At 40.8% G+C, this 18,075-nt stretch overlaps 1 protein-coding gene across 1 annotated transcript in view; it reads right to left on the bottom strand.

The window, feature by feature from the left end:
• Positions 1-3,008, bottom strand: part of NID1 (nidogen 1) — a 48,256-nt gene extending 45,248 nt beyond the window's left edge. The window contains exon 1 of the mRNA XM_074580065.1: positions 2,784-3,008. Within this exon, the coding sequence (XP_074436166.1) occupies positions 2,784-2,987 (204 nt within the window). The 5' untranslated portion in view covers positions 2,988-3,008. The remainder of the gene's footprint in view (positions 1-2,783) is intronic.
• Positions 3,009-18,075: the final 15,067 nt, after the last annotated feature.

The following is an 18,075-nucleotide window of genomic DNA, read 5'->3' as shown; positions in this document are numbered from 1 at the left end:
TTAAAGGACTCTGATTCTTCCCTAAAAGGAAGTAACCCCTAATCCTTTAGATTTTCCACATCTGTGAGCCCTAGTGTAAACTGAAAAAAACTTAATAAAAGTGTGCTATTAAAACAAATATATCAGTATGGGTTAATGACAGGATTCAATGTCACAAAACTTGCATAGGAAAACACCATATTGAAGATTACAGTATGTGAAGTCTGTTTCCACTTATAGTAAATAAAAGTTCTCTCTTCTGTCTATGAAAAAAAAAATGTTCTGTTGCCAGGGATTTTATGACAAGTTGATACTAAACAATTGTTCTTCAGAACTCCTTGCCTTTTTATTCATGTGTAAAGCTAACTCAAACAACTCAGCTTCTCAACTGTTGTAAAAAATAGAGAACTCACGTAAATTTTCATAGAATCATAGAATCATTCAGGTTGGAAAAGACCCTTGGGATCATCGAGTCCAACCATCTACCCCCCTCTACAAAATCTCCCCTACACCATATCCCCCAACACCACATCTAAACAACTCTTAAACACATTCAGGGATGGTGATTCAACCACCTCCCTGGGCAGCCTTCAGCTGATTGAAGGCAAAACTTGCAAAAATCAAATACCCACAAATTAAGATAAGTTTATCACATTATCCTGATGAACCATACAGAAAGATGTATTTCATCACAACTCAAAACCTGATCCAGGAATTCCTTGAAGTATTATGATGTATTTCCACCGATACCACATGTTAATAGTATCAGCTTGACAATATTTACTATCAACTAGCAATACTTTGGTAAATTCTGCTTACTGAATAACATCATAGAGCTTAATAAGGACTCATTGCCAATATACAATAATACTGTGTATTCTGAAAGTGCCATTAAAACTGCTCAATACCTTTCCTTAACAAGTATACTTCTCCTTTCACTACTCCCATACAGTTCGTACTGTGCTTCTGTTTTGCAATACTTGTGGCAGATTAAATGCAATTTAAAAGCCTCTGCATATTATGTAGACTGATACTGAAATACCATTCATTATCAGATTTCGCCTATATTAAAATTGCCCATCCATAGTACTGAGTAATTATGCTGCAACAGCTCTAAAAGCGATTCTTGAATAGCCTCTATGTGAGTATTCTTCCAGATGAAAACTAACTAGAAGCGTTCCTGTTTTATGGCACGGGCAAGTAACAAGATCATTAAATTAAAGAAACCTAGTGTTGTTAGCCAATTTACTGCTCCTTGAAAACTCTGTTCCCTTTCTGTCACTTATCTGACACGTTACTTGTTATCTTTGCTTCTCAGTGACTAGATACACAGGCCGCTATCCTTGGAGAATATGTCTGTGCTTCAAGAAGTGTATTTTTTACTTGGGTTGGCTAATCAGTGACCAAACTTTGAGTGTGGAAGACAAGACAATGAACTAAGGGTCAAACTGAAGTCTGAACTCCACTTAGTACTTGTGAATTACTTAATCTTTATTGCCAGCCTAAGTTAACAACACCCAGGCATAACCTGAATCCCTCAAAATTTTGGATTGCAGATGTGATTTCAAGATTTATCTAGGTAGGGGCAGTGTGGACAATGAAAAAGAGCACAACTTAAGTGGCAGAACTAATATAATTCAGTGTAATGCAAGCATGTCAAATCTTCAGTGAATACTCATAAAACAAACTCAAGTACATGGAAACTACATCAGATTTTGAATGACTGCAGCCACATGGGGTCTAGTTTCCCAAGTGTCTCCATGTAGATTAGTTCCCAAAGTTGCTTGTGAGATGCGTGGTGCACATTGATTTATTTGGACATGGAGGTGGGTTTTAATTCGATCAGATTAATATACTAAACTAAACTAAATACGCTGCACCTTCCCTACTAAGACCTTTCTAAATACGCTAGTTAGCGCCTTCAACTGCCAGGGTTGATGAGGCTTCAGGGGAAAAGAGGCAATGATAAAACAGCCAGTACTCTTGCAGCATTCTGAAGACATGCTGCCATTTAAACATTTTTTCTGTCTGCTTTTGAGCAGCTCTGCTACAGGCAATCTGTTTTCAATCCCACCTTCATATACCAAACGTCCTCCATTAGCTATAAACATGCACGCACAACTCTGGGATGCAGATTCTGCTATGAGACACGCACACACAGTCTGCCTGGAGCTCAAAGCCTGCAATTGCTCTGGAGGCTGATTTCCCCTGCCCAAGAGACCTTTCAGCAATGAGCATCTGAGAATGCCCAAGACATTAAGGGTCAGAATAGCCCTCTCAGTGCTAAGAGGTGCAAGTCTTGGACATGTCAGGCTGCTGGCTAGACATGCATAGTTTCAGTTTTGTGACTTTGGCATGCTGAAGCACACAAAACATAAACCACGACCAGGATGTTTCTTAGCTGGACATACGCCCTATGAGGGAGCACAGAAAACGGCTGGGGATGGTGTTCACTCTGGATAATCGATTATATTCTCTTTACCCTCCTGCTGCCTGTTGCATTGCCTCCTCAGACTGCGTGCATTGCAAAGAAACAGCAACAGCCACAGCGTGAGAGAGGAACTAACATGGCCCGATATCTGACTGAACGCAACTGGAACAATTACGGGCTTTGGACCGACCTCTGACCACGGCGCTCACACAACTGACGTGAAACCCAACAAGCACCATAGCGCATCAACCCAAACCCAGGCAGCACCGCGGCGAGAGGCGACAAGCCCCCGCGGTGAGCCCCCAACAACCGCCTTTCCGACTCTCCTGCAGCCCGGAGCGGGTCACCGCGCCCTCCCCGGTCCCGCACTCACGTAGAGGGAGCGGACGGCGGCGCCGTAGAAGTGCAGCGCCGTGCTCAGTTCCAGCGCCGCCGAGCGCGCATCGTCCCCGGCTTCCAGCGCGGCGTCGCCGCTCTCCTCCCCGTGGGGCAGCAGCGACAGCCGCTCGGCGGGCAGCGCCAGGGGCAGTGCTAGGGCTAGCAGCACCCAGCGCGGGCAGCTCTGCGCGGCGGGCATCCCGGCGGCTCCCGACCCCACGGCGGCGCCGTCCCGCCGCTATAAACACGGGCAGCGGGGCCGGCCGGGCCGGGCCGGGCCAATGGCTGCGCGGGGGGCGAGCGGGACCCGCCGCCCCACGGCGGGGCGACCCCGGCACGGCTCCGCCCCAACCCGCCCGCCCGCCGCCGGGACCCCCGGGGCCCGCTCCCACAGCCCGGAGCCGCGGGGGGGGGTGTCCATGTCGGCTCGGGGTTTGGCCCACCGCCTCCGGGAGCGAAGCGGGGTTAGCTGCGGCGCAGGGGGCTGTCCGGAGACCCATCCACCTCGGGCATCAGAGCGTACCGCTTGTGGGGTGAGGATCCGGGGAAGCGAAATCGCTGCGGGGCTGCAGGCGTCCGAGAGATGTTTTCAAAGGTACGGCTCCCTCCCAGGAGCGGTGGGGTTTCTGGCATTGGGAAATGTGCACTCGTCCACGCAGTATCTTCCGCCATCGTGGCAACGGGTAACGTGCTGAAACGAAGTACCAAAATCAACGTGAAACAAAAATACGAATCTCTGTGCTGTCTTCTGAAATCATTTTGACACTAGGTGCTTATTACCAGGGGGAAATGAAGAAATACATCTGAATGTTTCTCATAAATTAACACCATCAATATCAGAGCTGCATTTGATTGTAAAATAAAACAAACAAACAAATAAACAACAACAACAAAAAAAACCCCAAAACCAAAAAAACAACCACCAAATCTGTAAAATGAAAACTTACTGATTATATGAGATACACAGAAAAGAAATATGGGATAGCCAGATACATTCTTTCTGACTATGTCTTGTTTTATAGCCTAGTCCTGCTCCCAAGAAACACTCAGAAGCAAGTGATATATTTCATACATTTTTCCTAAAGCTTCCAAGTGAAGACAGCAGTGTTTAAGGATTAAATCTTGACCAGTAAAGTGTATGCTGTGATATTTCCACAGAATGTTTATATGGCAGAAAATCATCTGAGGGAAGGCAGCTGAAATGCTACCCACATGCTTTTTACATGGCTTTTTACTTTTCTTTAAACACCGGCTCATTTTTTTGGTAAGAAAACATAATTTTGCATTTGGCGAATTGCAAGTGCACAAGACATTCTGGGGTAGAGCTATAACCATGCCTATCAAAAAGAGAGAAACACATCTGTATATCTAATCACCCTTCATAGAATCATAGAATGGTTTAGGTTAGAAGGGACCTTAAAGATCATCTAGTCCCAACCCCTGCCCTGGGCAGGGACACCTCCCACTGGACCAGGCTGCTCAAAGCCCCATCCAGCCTGGCCTTGAACACTTCCAGGGATGGGGCATCCACAACTTCCCTGGGCAACCTGTTCCAGTGCCTCACCACCCTTACTGTAAATAATTTCTTCCTAATACCTAATTTAATCTACCCTCTTCCAGTTTAAAACCATTACCCCTCATCCTATCACTACATTCCCTGATAAAGAGTCCCTCCCCATCTTTCCTGTAGGCCCCCTTTAGATTATTATCACTAGCAACTATTTACAATTGACTTCTATATTTCAGTGAAAACAGCCGCTGAGAGGTGGTGGTCTGGGAGGAAGACAAGTCTTCTCTCCACACAACTCAGATCTCACTGTATTTTCACCTGCAACTTCTTTCCATATTTTCAGAGCCTGTCAAATAGTAACTGGTGGATTCAGGTATATCTGGCTAACCACTGCTACAAAAGTAGCCTCTTGGCTGGATCACCACCATATCTGAGCACAGCCATGTCCACAAAGATGCCTCAAGGTACGCAGCTGAGATATCTTTCTCCTTGTTTGACAAATGGATACTTAAACTACAAGCAGTTAAGCAAACCATAACTTCTTCCCCACATTGTGTACATTGGTGTACTACCAACAACAAAATCATCCTCCCATTACAACCTCCCCTCTCCAGCATAAGCCTATTTCCAAACCTGCAGAACCTAAAGGCAACATGTGCTTGTGCAATGCAGCTCCACAACCAAGAGAAAGCCTACATTAAACCCCATAACACCTCCACAACCACATTCACACTCCAGAAATACACATTCACAACATAAAAATTTCATTTTTGTTAGGCTTGAAGTTTTCCACGGTCACATTTTCCCTCAATACAAAAGTCAACCTCAACCAGAGGAAGATACAAGCACAACAAGAAGAAAGCTCTGAGAGGATAATATTTTCCTGTCAGATCCACATGTCTTCCTAGTATTATGTCCAGAATTTGGAGGATGAGGACCACTGGGAAACCAGAAAATTGCTGTAGGAAATCTGAAATCTATTTGAAGGCTTAAGAGTTAAGTATCTACATCTGCATGTTTAAAACACAGAGTAATAGCTGTGTTATGGTAAATCCTTTGTCCATTAGTCAGTATATTGTGATTGTTTAGTCTATTTTACCTTAAGAGGATTGCAGTGTTTCTGTTGTAGTTGAGTAAGTTTACCTTGTATGCAGCTCCACGTTGAGGAGTAATGAGAATTGTTAGTTGTAAGACTAAAAAAATATTTCTAGTTGTCCTTTCTAACATTTTCAATAATGTCCTGAAAAAGGAATGGAAAAGCATGCTTACATACAATGTAATTAATTGTGAGACTTTAATTGCTAACACCAACCAGAATGGAGAACGCAAAACTCTTCAGCAAGACTTAGGAAGGGAAGAAATGCATTCAGATGCAAATTGGAATATCACCAGCTAACACACCATTGAGAAAAATCTTCTAGAACATTGCTAGTAAATGCCAAGAAGAACATCACATTTTCCATGGATCATATATCAGATATGACAGCGTTTTACAAAGCATCAGCATCCCCAGAGCAGCCACTGAGACACTGTACAACAAATGAGCAGGTTTTATTGTGTTACAAGGAGGTAGTGACATTTTCTAAAGGGATTTAATGACACTGCTTTTCCAGAAATTGCTTGTGAGATCAGCCATCTCACAGAAAATTCACCACTGGAGACAATTCAGAGTGAAACACAAAAAAAAAAGATCAGAGGACCAGAGGGAGTGATGTATAAGGAATTGTTAAAGAACAGAACATGTGTACTTGGCTAAATTATAATGGGGAGGAGATTTGATTAACATCTTCCGTCAAAGTACCTTCAATCCAAATATCTGATGAGTGCTACCAAACAGATGAGGAATTATATGGGTGAGCTTGAGGAGTACAGGTAAGTAGGAGATCAAAGCAACTAAAAGAAGCCATGAAACCAAGTATCAGAAAATGCTTCCTTAGCATGGAGTCTATTTTCAGAGAAATCACAGATTAGGCATAGTGGAAGCAGAACGACAGAAAGCTTTGGGTAGTCCAACACTAGGTTGGTCAGATTACTAAACAACAGACCTTAAGGAATAATTCTGTATTTGATCATAGGACAAGACAGCCCAACAGATTTTGACCTGAGTTTCTATGTTTATATGGTACTAAAATAGCTCACAGTTACACATATATTTGAAAACTTCTACGGCCTACATGTCATGAGATTTGGAAAAGGGGATTGCAGATACTGTGACTCTCCTGACCTTCTCAAGCCCCTGCTGAGGTTCTATGAACAGGGAACAGGGAGCTAGTGTCCCTTTGCTGGCATTACTGGAGGAAGGAAAGTAATGCCCTGGGCCCCTCATGATCATCTGCTGTCCAAAGATGACAAAGCATTCTAGTGGATGGATCATCAAACGACAGAGTAACCATGTGGTAACAAACTGGAAAGAATTGAGCATTTGGGATAATGACAGGAAAGAATAGGACTGAGGTCTGCTGAGAAGGAGCGCATTTTTTAGAGAGTGAAGGTCATGGGAATCAGAGGGTCACAAGCAAAAGCAAGGCTTGCAGGAAGATCATGGAGTGAGCATCATAAATTTAAATCACTCTGTCTTGGAACTTAATGTTCATTGTTCATTAGAGTGAAACATGATGAGATTCCCTCTGTAACTCTACATGAGCCTGTATCACTTGGAAGTTACAAGACTCAGGAACAACTTCAAAAAAGCATAAGTTTACGGCAGAACTCTACAGAAACAGATTAATTTTAAAGCATTTAGATGTTCTTGCAAAGACATGCACATGAAGAGCAATATTGTACCTCGCCCTCTGCATTAGTGCAGGGTACAGAAGACTGTGGAATCCCTTCTTTTTCTCTCATTTGGAGAACTTACAGGGCAACTAAAGGACAAGCTCCTTGGGAACTCATATCCTGTTCTGGATAACAGCCGGGCAAGAATGGGGATGTGTTAACACTTGACCAATGACCTGCTCAGTATGGAAGAGATATACTGCTGCAATAAAATGGTGCACAGCAGTAACAGATTAGTAACTGCCTGGAGCAGGGCAAGCAGCATGGGAGAGACAGTATCTCTCAGGCCCTTCCTACATCTGGTGCAAGGACGGACTGTTTACATTTCTAGGGTTACCTTCATCTATTTCTAAGTCTCATTATTAGAACTGATGACTATATTAATAAGCGGCAGAAAAGAAATAACCATGGAGGAAGTTACGCCGTAAAGTTATGCTTATACAGAGGCATGAACACTTCTTCACCCCAGTTTATAACTTAAGAAAAATGCAACGGAAAATGGAACAGAAAAATATCAGCATCACGGAAACTGGCTAGATAAATAAAGCAGCCTTACAATCCTCTCATCTGCCATGCAGTCACATGAAAAACATGTCGCTTTTTATCTTTTTTATATTTTATCAAAATATCCTTCTTAAATCCTAATGCTTGTTCTCTTAAGAATAGAGTGTCTAACCCAGTAAGAATACTAGGACTTCTCTGCAGTAAGAGAGTTGTAGTAGGGCAAGAAGTTATATGATAAATCTTCTCTTTAAATATTCAGCACGGCACTACTACACCTACTCCAAGTTTTACTGTTTTGTTATTATGTAAAAGTTTTAGCTTTGTGCAACAAAAGCCTCCAAACAGACAATAATAACTGACTTCAGACTTTTAAAAAACATACAGGAGACAGGAATGTATGACCAGTTTCTCGTATATGCAAAAAACAATTACAATATGAAGAAACATTGTTTTTTAAACAATGGGAATGGCATGTGGAAAAGCAATTTGAATGGGACAGGAAGGCAGATATGGAAAAGGTATCTTTTACCTCCTATCCACCCTGAGACTAAAGAAATAACTACTCTGACCCACTGATATCTTACTGTGTCAGCTTTCAGAACAGAAATAATAGACACAGGGAAAACACAACCCCTTGCAGTCTGGTGATGAGATGGTATTTAATGCATCTCAAGTTAAATCATCACTTCAGACGGAATGTGCACCCCAAACAAAAGTACTGCTAAATTTTGTATTCTGTTTTACTCGGGATCCAGACTTTGACTGCAATAACTGTGAATTTCAGTTGTACACGGAACACACAAAAAAGATGTTGCATTGGCTCCCGGCAACAAAGCTTCTAGATGACAATCAATAAGAAAATAGAGGCCAAGCACTGGTCTGATGTTAGCGGTGGCTAGAAATTCCATAACAAATGATTACGAGAGAAGCTCCCCCTCAACTTTTCTACAAACATTCAAAAGGACTAATCAAGCCTGAAACATTGGCACAGTATCTCCTGTGACAGCCAAGCTACTATCTCACACCTGCTTCTTGTGCCTATAGAGCACCCAGCCTAGTGGAGCTTGGCCCTGCCTAGATTCTCTGTCTGATAGAATAATACAACTTGCAATAATCATCATTCAGAAAAAGAGTATGTGATTTCTCAGATGAGTCTAAATAATCATGAAAATTTAGAGAAGTCATTTAACTCTTTTTTCCCCATCATGATTGGATGATCTTTTTTACAAGGAAAAAGACTTATTTCTGAAACTGATTTTCAGAAATGGAATCTATTGCCTAAGCTAGTGAAATTTACCCAGGAGAATATATCATTACCTTGAGCAGCTGTGGGTAAAACTGATTTTCATTCAGGGTAGATGATGCTGTGGTGCAGCAAAGGCCAAGAATTTTAATTACTGGTTGTCCAGTCCTGTTGTAAGGACAGAAAGAAAATTCGCCCATCCAAACAAAGAAGATGTATTTCCTGATGTCTCCTGGTCAACTCTTCAAAGGCTTTCTGCCTTCAGGAATCTATTCAGCACACACCAAAAGTTCCTACGAGTTACTGAAATTTATTTGCGAGCTTAAGATAACTTGCTGAGTGGGATGGATATAAACGTGTGCTCAAAGACTAAAATGTTTCTTTTCAAAAGTTTGTCTGAATCATAAACTTAGACTCCAAGAACATTGTCAACAAGCAAATTTTTGGAGTGATAATTCTGCTGATCATTCCACACAAAATGCTATTAAAAACTGGTGGGTAACAATTCAGTATTTTCAACATTTTTTTATTATTTTTTTTTCATAAGATTACTAGTACCTTGAGTTGAAACTGTAGCTATGAAGTGCTATAAATATAATAATTTATTCTTAGATTAGACATGCATAAGTTCAAGAACCTATTGTACATTTTCAATCCAAAGGCCTAATTTATGTACTTGGAGATAAATTACATTTAAAATTAGTTGGAAATAATGCATCTAGTTGGCTGTAACACACCATGCATCTATAATGCTGAAAGAAGATTTTTCTCTCCTGCTTTTTTAAAAACTGTGTAAAGACTGTGAACTTTCCCTTGGCCTGAAACAGTCCAGATCCAAAAAAACAGGAGTAATTCAATGAATTACAGCTATTTATTCTTCCTGACCCAAGGACTTGTATTGCTGTTCCCTCCACTTGGAATCTGCAGACTAATGTAAACAGTAGCCCACTCATTTCTTCCCAAACACAGTTTAGTGTTTTAGCCTAAGATGTAACACTGCAGTTTTGTCACAGAGTAACAATAAAACATGAAGACCTGCACTAAAGCAACTCGCACAGAAACAATCATGTTGCCCCTGGGAAAAAGAGGCATTATTTTCAAACACTAGGACTGATGCAATAACTTATTCATTGGAGAAGTGACAGTGTAGGAGCAAGAAAAGCAGGAACTCTCTTTTTTTTCTGCAAGAGGCTGCTGAGAACAAACTCTGTGTGTAGTCTACACTCCCAATTAAAAGAGGGACAGGGTGTGATCCCTGAGGCCAAGTAGCAAGGACTGGATTGCGTCCAAACTTCTAACCCCTAGATCTCACTGGCCGTATCCGCACTGCATAGCGTTTAGCCCATGATCTCTGCTGGGTTATTGTAGCCCGAGGACACGAATGTGGGGTTTTTTCCCCCCCTAGTTCACAGTGTCTGAAATAAAGTGAACCGTTAAGCAGTCTAGCAGTGTTTTAGTTACAGCACAAGACTAAGGGTACATGTCACTTGCCACAGCCTGTGACACAAGGGTATGTGCAGGTATTTGAAGTCGCAAAGCCTTTGGGCTAGGTTTGGAAGATTAGATAGGGCCAAGAACAAAGGCTGGTCCTAGCTTGTGACTGCCTTTAGAGTGTGGTCCTTGGAGCAAACTGTCCCCAGACCGCTCCTGTGCTTTGTCTTGGAAAGACCTGTTTGGAGCAGCCAGGAAATCTTAAGCAGTTAAACACTTAAACACATAAGCAGTTTGGATATTCAGGGTCCAGTGCATGAGAGAGATCCCTGTCCCTCCCTCATTTAGCAATACAGATGCGTATTGTGTATCTGCAGTCAGAGGTGTATTTATAAGTTTTTCAAGGGGGAGAGACAGCAAGAGTGTTACAACTGGAAAAGTTACACTTGGAAATGAAAAGTTACCAAAACGCTTTTCAAGTAACTATTTGGTCTTGCTCTACAGTCACTATTGGACTTCTACCTAAATGATCTTTATCATCACGTCTTCTCTCCCTTGAGCTCTCTGAACTCACCGTTAACATCCTTCTCCTTTACCTTTTCCCCACAAGTGCCTTTAACTCTGTACTGGTTATGTCCTTCCTAGTTTCCTTCCTTGTCTTTTTCCAGAAGAGGCTTTTTATTAACCTTTTGGGATCTTAGGGCTGACCCGCTTTACGGCTCATTGACCGGTTCTCATTCCTTGAGTTCTTTCTCAGAGAAACTCACGTCTGTTTTCCTTTAATTGCAAATCTTTTATGATTCTCTCAAAATTCCTGCATGAAAAACATTTGAGTGTTTTCCAGCAGCACAGATCTTTCAAAGCACAGTTCTGGCAGCATGGGTTATTCTTATTTTCAAGTAAGGCCACTAAACTTAAGGAAATGACTTAACAAAGAAAAAGTATATTCCAAAATAAGACCACCTAAATCTGTTCCTTAAGTCTCTATTTTTTCTTGAAATATAATAATTCTTATTTATAGATTTTATGTATCTAATGCAGTTGTCCCTAAAAACAAGGATCTGATCCAGCAATCCCACCCATCTTTAGAGCCATTAAATACAATATGAAATTGCCATTTAGAGACCTCTATTCACCATGTGTTGGAGGTACAATTATTGGCAACAAACAATAGGGGGAAATATGTATTACATTGGACCTACACTTTTAACAAGATAATTGATTTTTGTGGATCTACTGATATTTACATTTTTATCATTTGAGGAAGGAATCTAACTTCTGAAGAATGAGCCACAACATTTGTACAAACGAGAGCATTGTGTTCTTCCTGAGGGAAATCTGCTGCTCTCTCTTTCTTCCATATTAGTAAATACAATTCAGTTATTTAAGTACTCAGCACAGGACTTCGCCTCATCAAAAATGTAATTATTTTATGCAGCTTATTCCCTGCAGTAGTGCTGAAGCATAAAGCAGATTTTCATACAGCAGTCAATGTATAGTAGTCTCAACAGCACTTTCCACTACTACTCTGTCAAATCTCAAAACCTTTCTTGTTGATTTAAGAAACATTTACTATTATTCCACTTTACAAATAGAAAAATTAAGGGACCAAAGAAATATGGGTTGTCCACCTGGCAAATCAGAAGACACACGGGAAACTCAGTGGAGATTTCCTGACAACCAGAAGTAGCTTTCTGAAGTGGACCAGATCATGTTTCTTCCTAAGGCAAATGCCAGTTTCAAGTAATAACTGTCTCTGTGGGTATCCAGAATGTGAAGCTGTATAGTTACTCGTAACGTTCACAAGCCTCAAGAAAGCTCACCAACTTCAGATATTCAGGGGATTACCACATGGCAGAAATTAATGAAAAATCAAAAGGAAAACTTAGAGTCATTCTTCTAAGGTGAATACGTAAAGAAGAATTCTGTTGCTGGCTGCCAAATTCAGCCTTACTGGGGGGCTTAGGACTGACAAATTACAATTTAGCAAGCAGAGAAACATACAAAACTTTTGCAACCACTTACAATCTGTGTGGTGGAGGAACTAAAAGGTTGGTCTTAAATATCTGCCTGCTGTTTCTGATCTCCGTAAATTGTGCCATCACTTTGAAAACAGGATGTATGCTTCAGAGTAAAGGAAAACAAACAGGCCAATTAAACACAACAGCAGCAGCAAATCACCCCTGACTGTGCAGTATTTTTCAAATAACCCTCTATCCAAAGACAGCAAAGTACAAAGATAGGAGAATTAGAGAGGAACTTCTGCCTGGAATGATTCTAGCCTGAATAACACCTTACCTTTAAAGTTTCCACAGCATCATGTCCATTTTACATGGCAAACTATGACAAAGACTAACTTAATTTTCCTGTTTGCTGATGCTCACTTTCACATATTCAGCAGCATACCCTGCACATTTCATACATCTAAGCATTCTCAAAAACTTGGGAACATTCCTGCCTGAGCATTTGCAACCTTGGGACTTGTATTTAGTATCATATATATTATACATACAGAAGAACTTATAAATACATTACCCTTATTATTTCACTGCCACTAGCTCTCACAATTTTTCTAGTTTCTATGATTTCTGAATGTTCCCTCCAGTGCACTAATGTTTTCTCAGGCTTTTCAGAATGACTTAAACAGAAATCCCCCCAAATTGCTCAGCCTTGCCTAAGGACGAGACCTTTGTCGTCTCCAAAGAGCCCATCTTCACCAAACATGCTTTATCCCTCTTGGTACCAGATATAAACATTTCTTGCCTGTGTTGCTTCAGCAGAGTAACAAGTCAGTTACTGCCCCAGCACCCAAACCAGCTGCTTTCAGCTGCTCCTGGCTGCGCTGGAGCCAGACCCAGAACTGAGAACTGCTGAACATCCACTGGCTTCAGTAACCTCACTCCTTACTTTGGGATGTCTTTTTTCCAATTGAGAAGGAATAAATCAGGGAGGGGGAAAACTGGATTTCAAAAAGGAGTCAGAAGAGAGAAGGATGGTGGGAAAGAGAAAGAACCTGAGTTTTTTAAGTCAGAGGATACAAATATAAGCCCTGACGTTGCTGACAGTTGTGCATGCAAATTGTCCCATTCACTTTAAGGTGGTTGATCACATAGTAACAGCAAGTAGAAGAAAACAACTTGGGCTATCCAATCCTGCAGGCAAAGAAGCAAGAAGTAGACTGCTGCCTAACCATGCATGCACTCCCAGCCCTACCAAATGACACCCAAGGTCTGCTGATCCTGCTGGTCTTGGCACCCTGCATGAAAAAATGGATCTCTTCTTTGACTGACGGTCTCACTTATCTTCAGTAATTCCCAGCTGAGATGAGTGAATTCTCTAAATGAGTGCCTGCTGCGTTTGAATAAAGGAGAAATGCTGCCACTCAGTAATAAGGAAGGCACGCCTGACTCGCTAGGCACAAGAAAGGCACTGGTACTTGTCCAAAGAGCAAAAATTGGGTGAAGTTAGTGCAAACCAAAAAGACAGAGCAGCACACAGTAGGCACCAAGAGGCTTAAACAGTGTATTTGTAAGTTATTTCTTGTTGAGATTGACTCCTGCTTCCTATGTCTAATTTCTGTCTTTAGACTCCATTCAGTGCATGTTAAAGAGTTCTTGGCATTGAAGGCTTTCTCTTTAGGATATCTGGCAAACTGAAAATACAATGAAGCAGAAGCTGAGGGCCCCAGCAGATTTTCCCCTGTCAGAGGTCCCACACCTGTGAAGTCAACCAGCAAAGGTTCCAAGCATATGCTATTCAACATGCACAGGCCACAGTATGTGATACTTTTAATATTGCACACCTTGCAACCTCACACACAATACTTTTAATATTGCACACACTTGCAACCTCACCTAAACACTGAGGAAGAACTTCTTTACTTTGAGGGTGGCAGAGCACTGGAACAGGCTGCCCAGAGAGGTGGTGGAGTCTCCAACTCTGGAGACATTCAAAACCCACCTGAACGCGTTCCTGTGCAACCTGCTCTAGGTGACCCTGCTCTGGCAGGGGGGTTGGACTAGATGATCTCCAGAGGTCCCTTCCAACCCTATGATTCTATGAAAAGGTGACTTTTCCAAGTTGGCATCTTGAAAACAGCCAAGAAGCTACGATATCACAAGGAAAGCAAAGGCTCACCACAAAGGATGTACCTATGCAGCCAAAAGTTATCCTAAAGGAGGTAAACACGTTGTGCAGCTCCACAGAGAAATTTCAAAATTGAAACAAAGCCCAGACAAACTCAAACACTTAGCATGGCAGACTGAATCCAGTGACTGATGAGAATCTCTTGCCTGCCCATGTGTCAAGCTTTACACATTAAAAGTGAGACAAACAACTGACTCCTACCACTCAGCTTTTTGCAGACTCTTTCTCAAGGGAAGCTGTTCCCTTCCTGCTCCCCCACCTCTCCCCGACACACTGTATCTAAGACACCCTGTCTTTCAGACTGGAGATGGTGCTCACTGTCAACCGTTATTAGCTGCTTCGTAGGTTTTCAAGGCTGTGGTGGGCGGGAGTTTGCACAGGCCATGCTGGGAGGGGGACCGCAGGACCCCATGCTGGCACACTGTACTTTTCCCACTACAACGTTACTGTCAGTTTTTTTCCATGCTGCTCGGGTACAGAAAAGTAACAACAGCACCCTCCGCTGGCCCCTGCCATGAAGACACCTGCAGTAAAGGGGCTGATTGGAGCTGCTGCTAGATCTGTTATGTTAAATCTAGAGAAATGCATCTTTTTACTAAACATACTAATAGGTCATAGAATCATTTACTTTGGAAAAGACCTTTAAGATCATCGAGTCCAACCGTTAACACAGCACTGCCAAGTTCACCACTAACCCATGTCCCTAAGCGCCACATCTACACATCTTTTAAATACGTCCGGGGTGGCGACTCAACCACTTCCCTGGACAGCCTGTTCCAATGCTTGATAACCCTTTCTGTGAAGAATTTTTTCCTAATATCCAATCTAAATGTTCTCTGTACTTGAGGCTGTTTCCTCTTGTCCTATCACTTGTTATTTGGGAGAAGAGACCGATAAGATCTCCCCTCAGCCTCCTTTTCTCCAGGTTAAACAACCTCAGTTCCCAGTGAATACCCCCTGAAAGGATGGGATTTGTTACTGCTGAGTTTTCAGAATTTTTAACAGCTTTGCATACGCAGGTACTTATCACAAAATGTCACAGAGATATTTGTATCCTTTCATTAATCTCTGTATTTTACAGAGAATTAAAAAAGGCGTAGAATTTTCCATGGTCTCTGTATCTGTCAGTCACTGTGTTTTCAATAGAGAGCACAGAAGGAGATGTAGTTGCTTTACTTTTTAGTGAAAAGATTTTTTTTTTCAAAACAGACCTCATTTCTTCTAACATTAAATTCACTTCTGTTATAGCACTATAAGGCTTTTATAAAGAGGATATACTGTCCAAATAACTAGCTTCATGTTTGCTTTTTTTAATAAAAATCTCTTTCTTTTTATAAATTTCTGCAAACTGAACAAATTAAAATAATTTACATTTTGTGTAATTACACATTTACAGTGTGTCTCAATGAAAACATTTTGAAGACTGAATTTTTCTTGCGCAACTCATTTTTATAGAGCTCTATGGGGGAAACTGACTGCCCCCCTCAACTGACTTCTGATTACCAGATCACACTGTCTTTTTTATCGCAAACTTTCTCTGAAATGACTATTTTGCTTCTCTTAATTCAAAATTATTGATAGACATAAACACTATAAAATAGGTAGGCTGTTAGAATAGATTTGGTAAGATCCTAACTAAATTATAACCAAAGCTGTCTGAAGATACAGATAGAGGCTTGTGTGTCCTACCTTTGAAGATGCAGTCCTGGCAGTTCTTTCTACTTCATATCTTTATATATCTTTATACTCTTTTACCATGTGTTTGAACATAGGACATGCCTTTGGCAAGGTGCAATAAACGGCCTAGTGCTGTAGGACTCCTAAGACTACAGTTTTATCCTTGTGGCTCTCTACAATTTGTATTCTCAAAAAACCCAATACTCAGCATGACATATGTAATGGACACCTGATGTCACCGACCTAAGAAACAATTGTGACAAGCAGTCCCAACATATGATAATCCCAACAAGCACTGTCAATTAGTTAAAATCACTTTTGATTTTAGCTTTGTCATTGATGCCACTGGTTGAAGTCTCTTTAGTACATCTCTCACATTTAAACTGACAAACTATATTACGCATATCTCAAAATGTTTCATACTGATTAATCAGACTCAAATTCAGCTGCTCAGTTTCTTTCGTTAAGGTAGTTTAAAATTCTGTGTATTTTTTCTATTCATCAACCAAGTGGCTGTACCACCTGTGCCAAGCTGAGATTTAGACATTCATTACTTTTTTAAAAAATCTGGGCCAACAAAATGTGAAAAATAAAAGACAGCAGTTTCTGATGAAACATTCTCAGCAATGGCATAGTTAAGATGAAGCAAATACAGCTGCATACAGGAACACACATCTTAAAACATTTTAATAGCAAAAATGATTGAAGTCCTTTTACTGCAATGTTGTCTGTTCTATAAGAGGATTGGAAATCTGCCATTGTATTATACTGGATTTTGCTCCAAAATAAACTACAGCCAGCACAGCTGGAGGTGACAGAAGTATGTCCAGGATAAATACCTACTCCCTGCCCTCCATCCCAGCTGTTAAATCATTCTATCCGTTTTCCTTTCACAGCATGTAGTACTGGACAGTTTCTACCCTCTCCTCTCTGCAAAGCTCCTCAGCCCTTCCCATCCTGTAGTTACAAAGACCTGATGTGCCCTTATGCAAACCCTTATTTTACTAAACCTCAGTTTGCATATATCTTACACCCTACAAACAACTGTATCACTTCCTAACAACTCCTAACTAGGCTCCTCCTAGAATGCTTGTTGTGCTACTACTCTGTCCTCTGAATGAGGAAGGATCCTGGGGAAAAATAATCACTAAAGGTAACACCAAAAAGCACTCGCAAGAGGGTTCAAACAAAACTTGTGCTGACTTAATGCTGCCATTTCCGAATTTTTAAATAGTTAATATCATATGACTTCATAATGATATAATTTATTTACTAGTTATAACTTGAAGTATATTTATATTTAATGATATATTAACGTATAATATTAATATAGCTACACAATGTATGTCTATTTATTTTTATAATTTTGATTTATTATAAATTTATTGTCAAATATTACTATTAAGGAATTATAATTGTAGCCAAGATGCTTATTTAATACAATAAACTTACATAGACACAGGTTTATGAAAAGAAATGAGAAAGACAAAGTTTTTGCTATCCACATGGTATCACCAAGCATCTTGCTTGTGAGAACTTTACAAAAATCCCCCAAAGGTTAAGAAATCTGCTTAGTACTTACTTTCTCCAAGCAGAGTTTCTCTTTAATGTAGTTCCTATAATAACATCTGCAGCTCTGTTTCTTCAAACTTTCTCCTTTCCTCTTTTTTCACTATTTTCTTTTTTCACACTTTTACAGTTCTCTGCTCTGCTCCACCCACTAGCGCAATTTATTCAGCTGGGCCATTTGAAGTCTAATGCATTTAATGTTCTGTCATGGTATAAACAAACACAAACAGTTGGCACGATTATTAAATTCACTAAATGACCATCTTTTATTTTACTGCATTAGAAGCAAAAGCAGTTCCATTTAAAAACATACAATATATTCTTGGCCCTTTTTCCCCCCATAAAACCAACATTTTATCAAGCCACCTACTATTAACTTTATTTTTCACATAAATGTATTTTAATGACGTTAAGGAGGATAAGATTGATTTC

Source organism: Larus michahellis, chromosome 3 (genome assembly GCF_964199755.1).
Source record: "Larus michahellis chromosome 3, bLarMic1.1, whole genome shotgun sequence".
Taxonomy (NCBI): domain Eukaryota; kingdom Metazoa; phylum Chordata; class Aves; order Charadriiformes; family Laridae; genus Larus; species Larus michahellis.
This window is presented reverse-complemented; position numbering and strand designations above follow the sequence as displayed.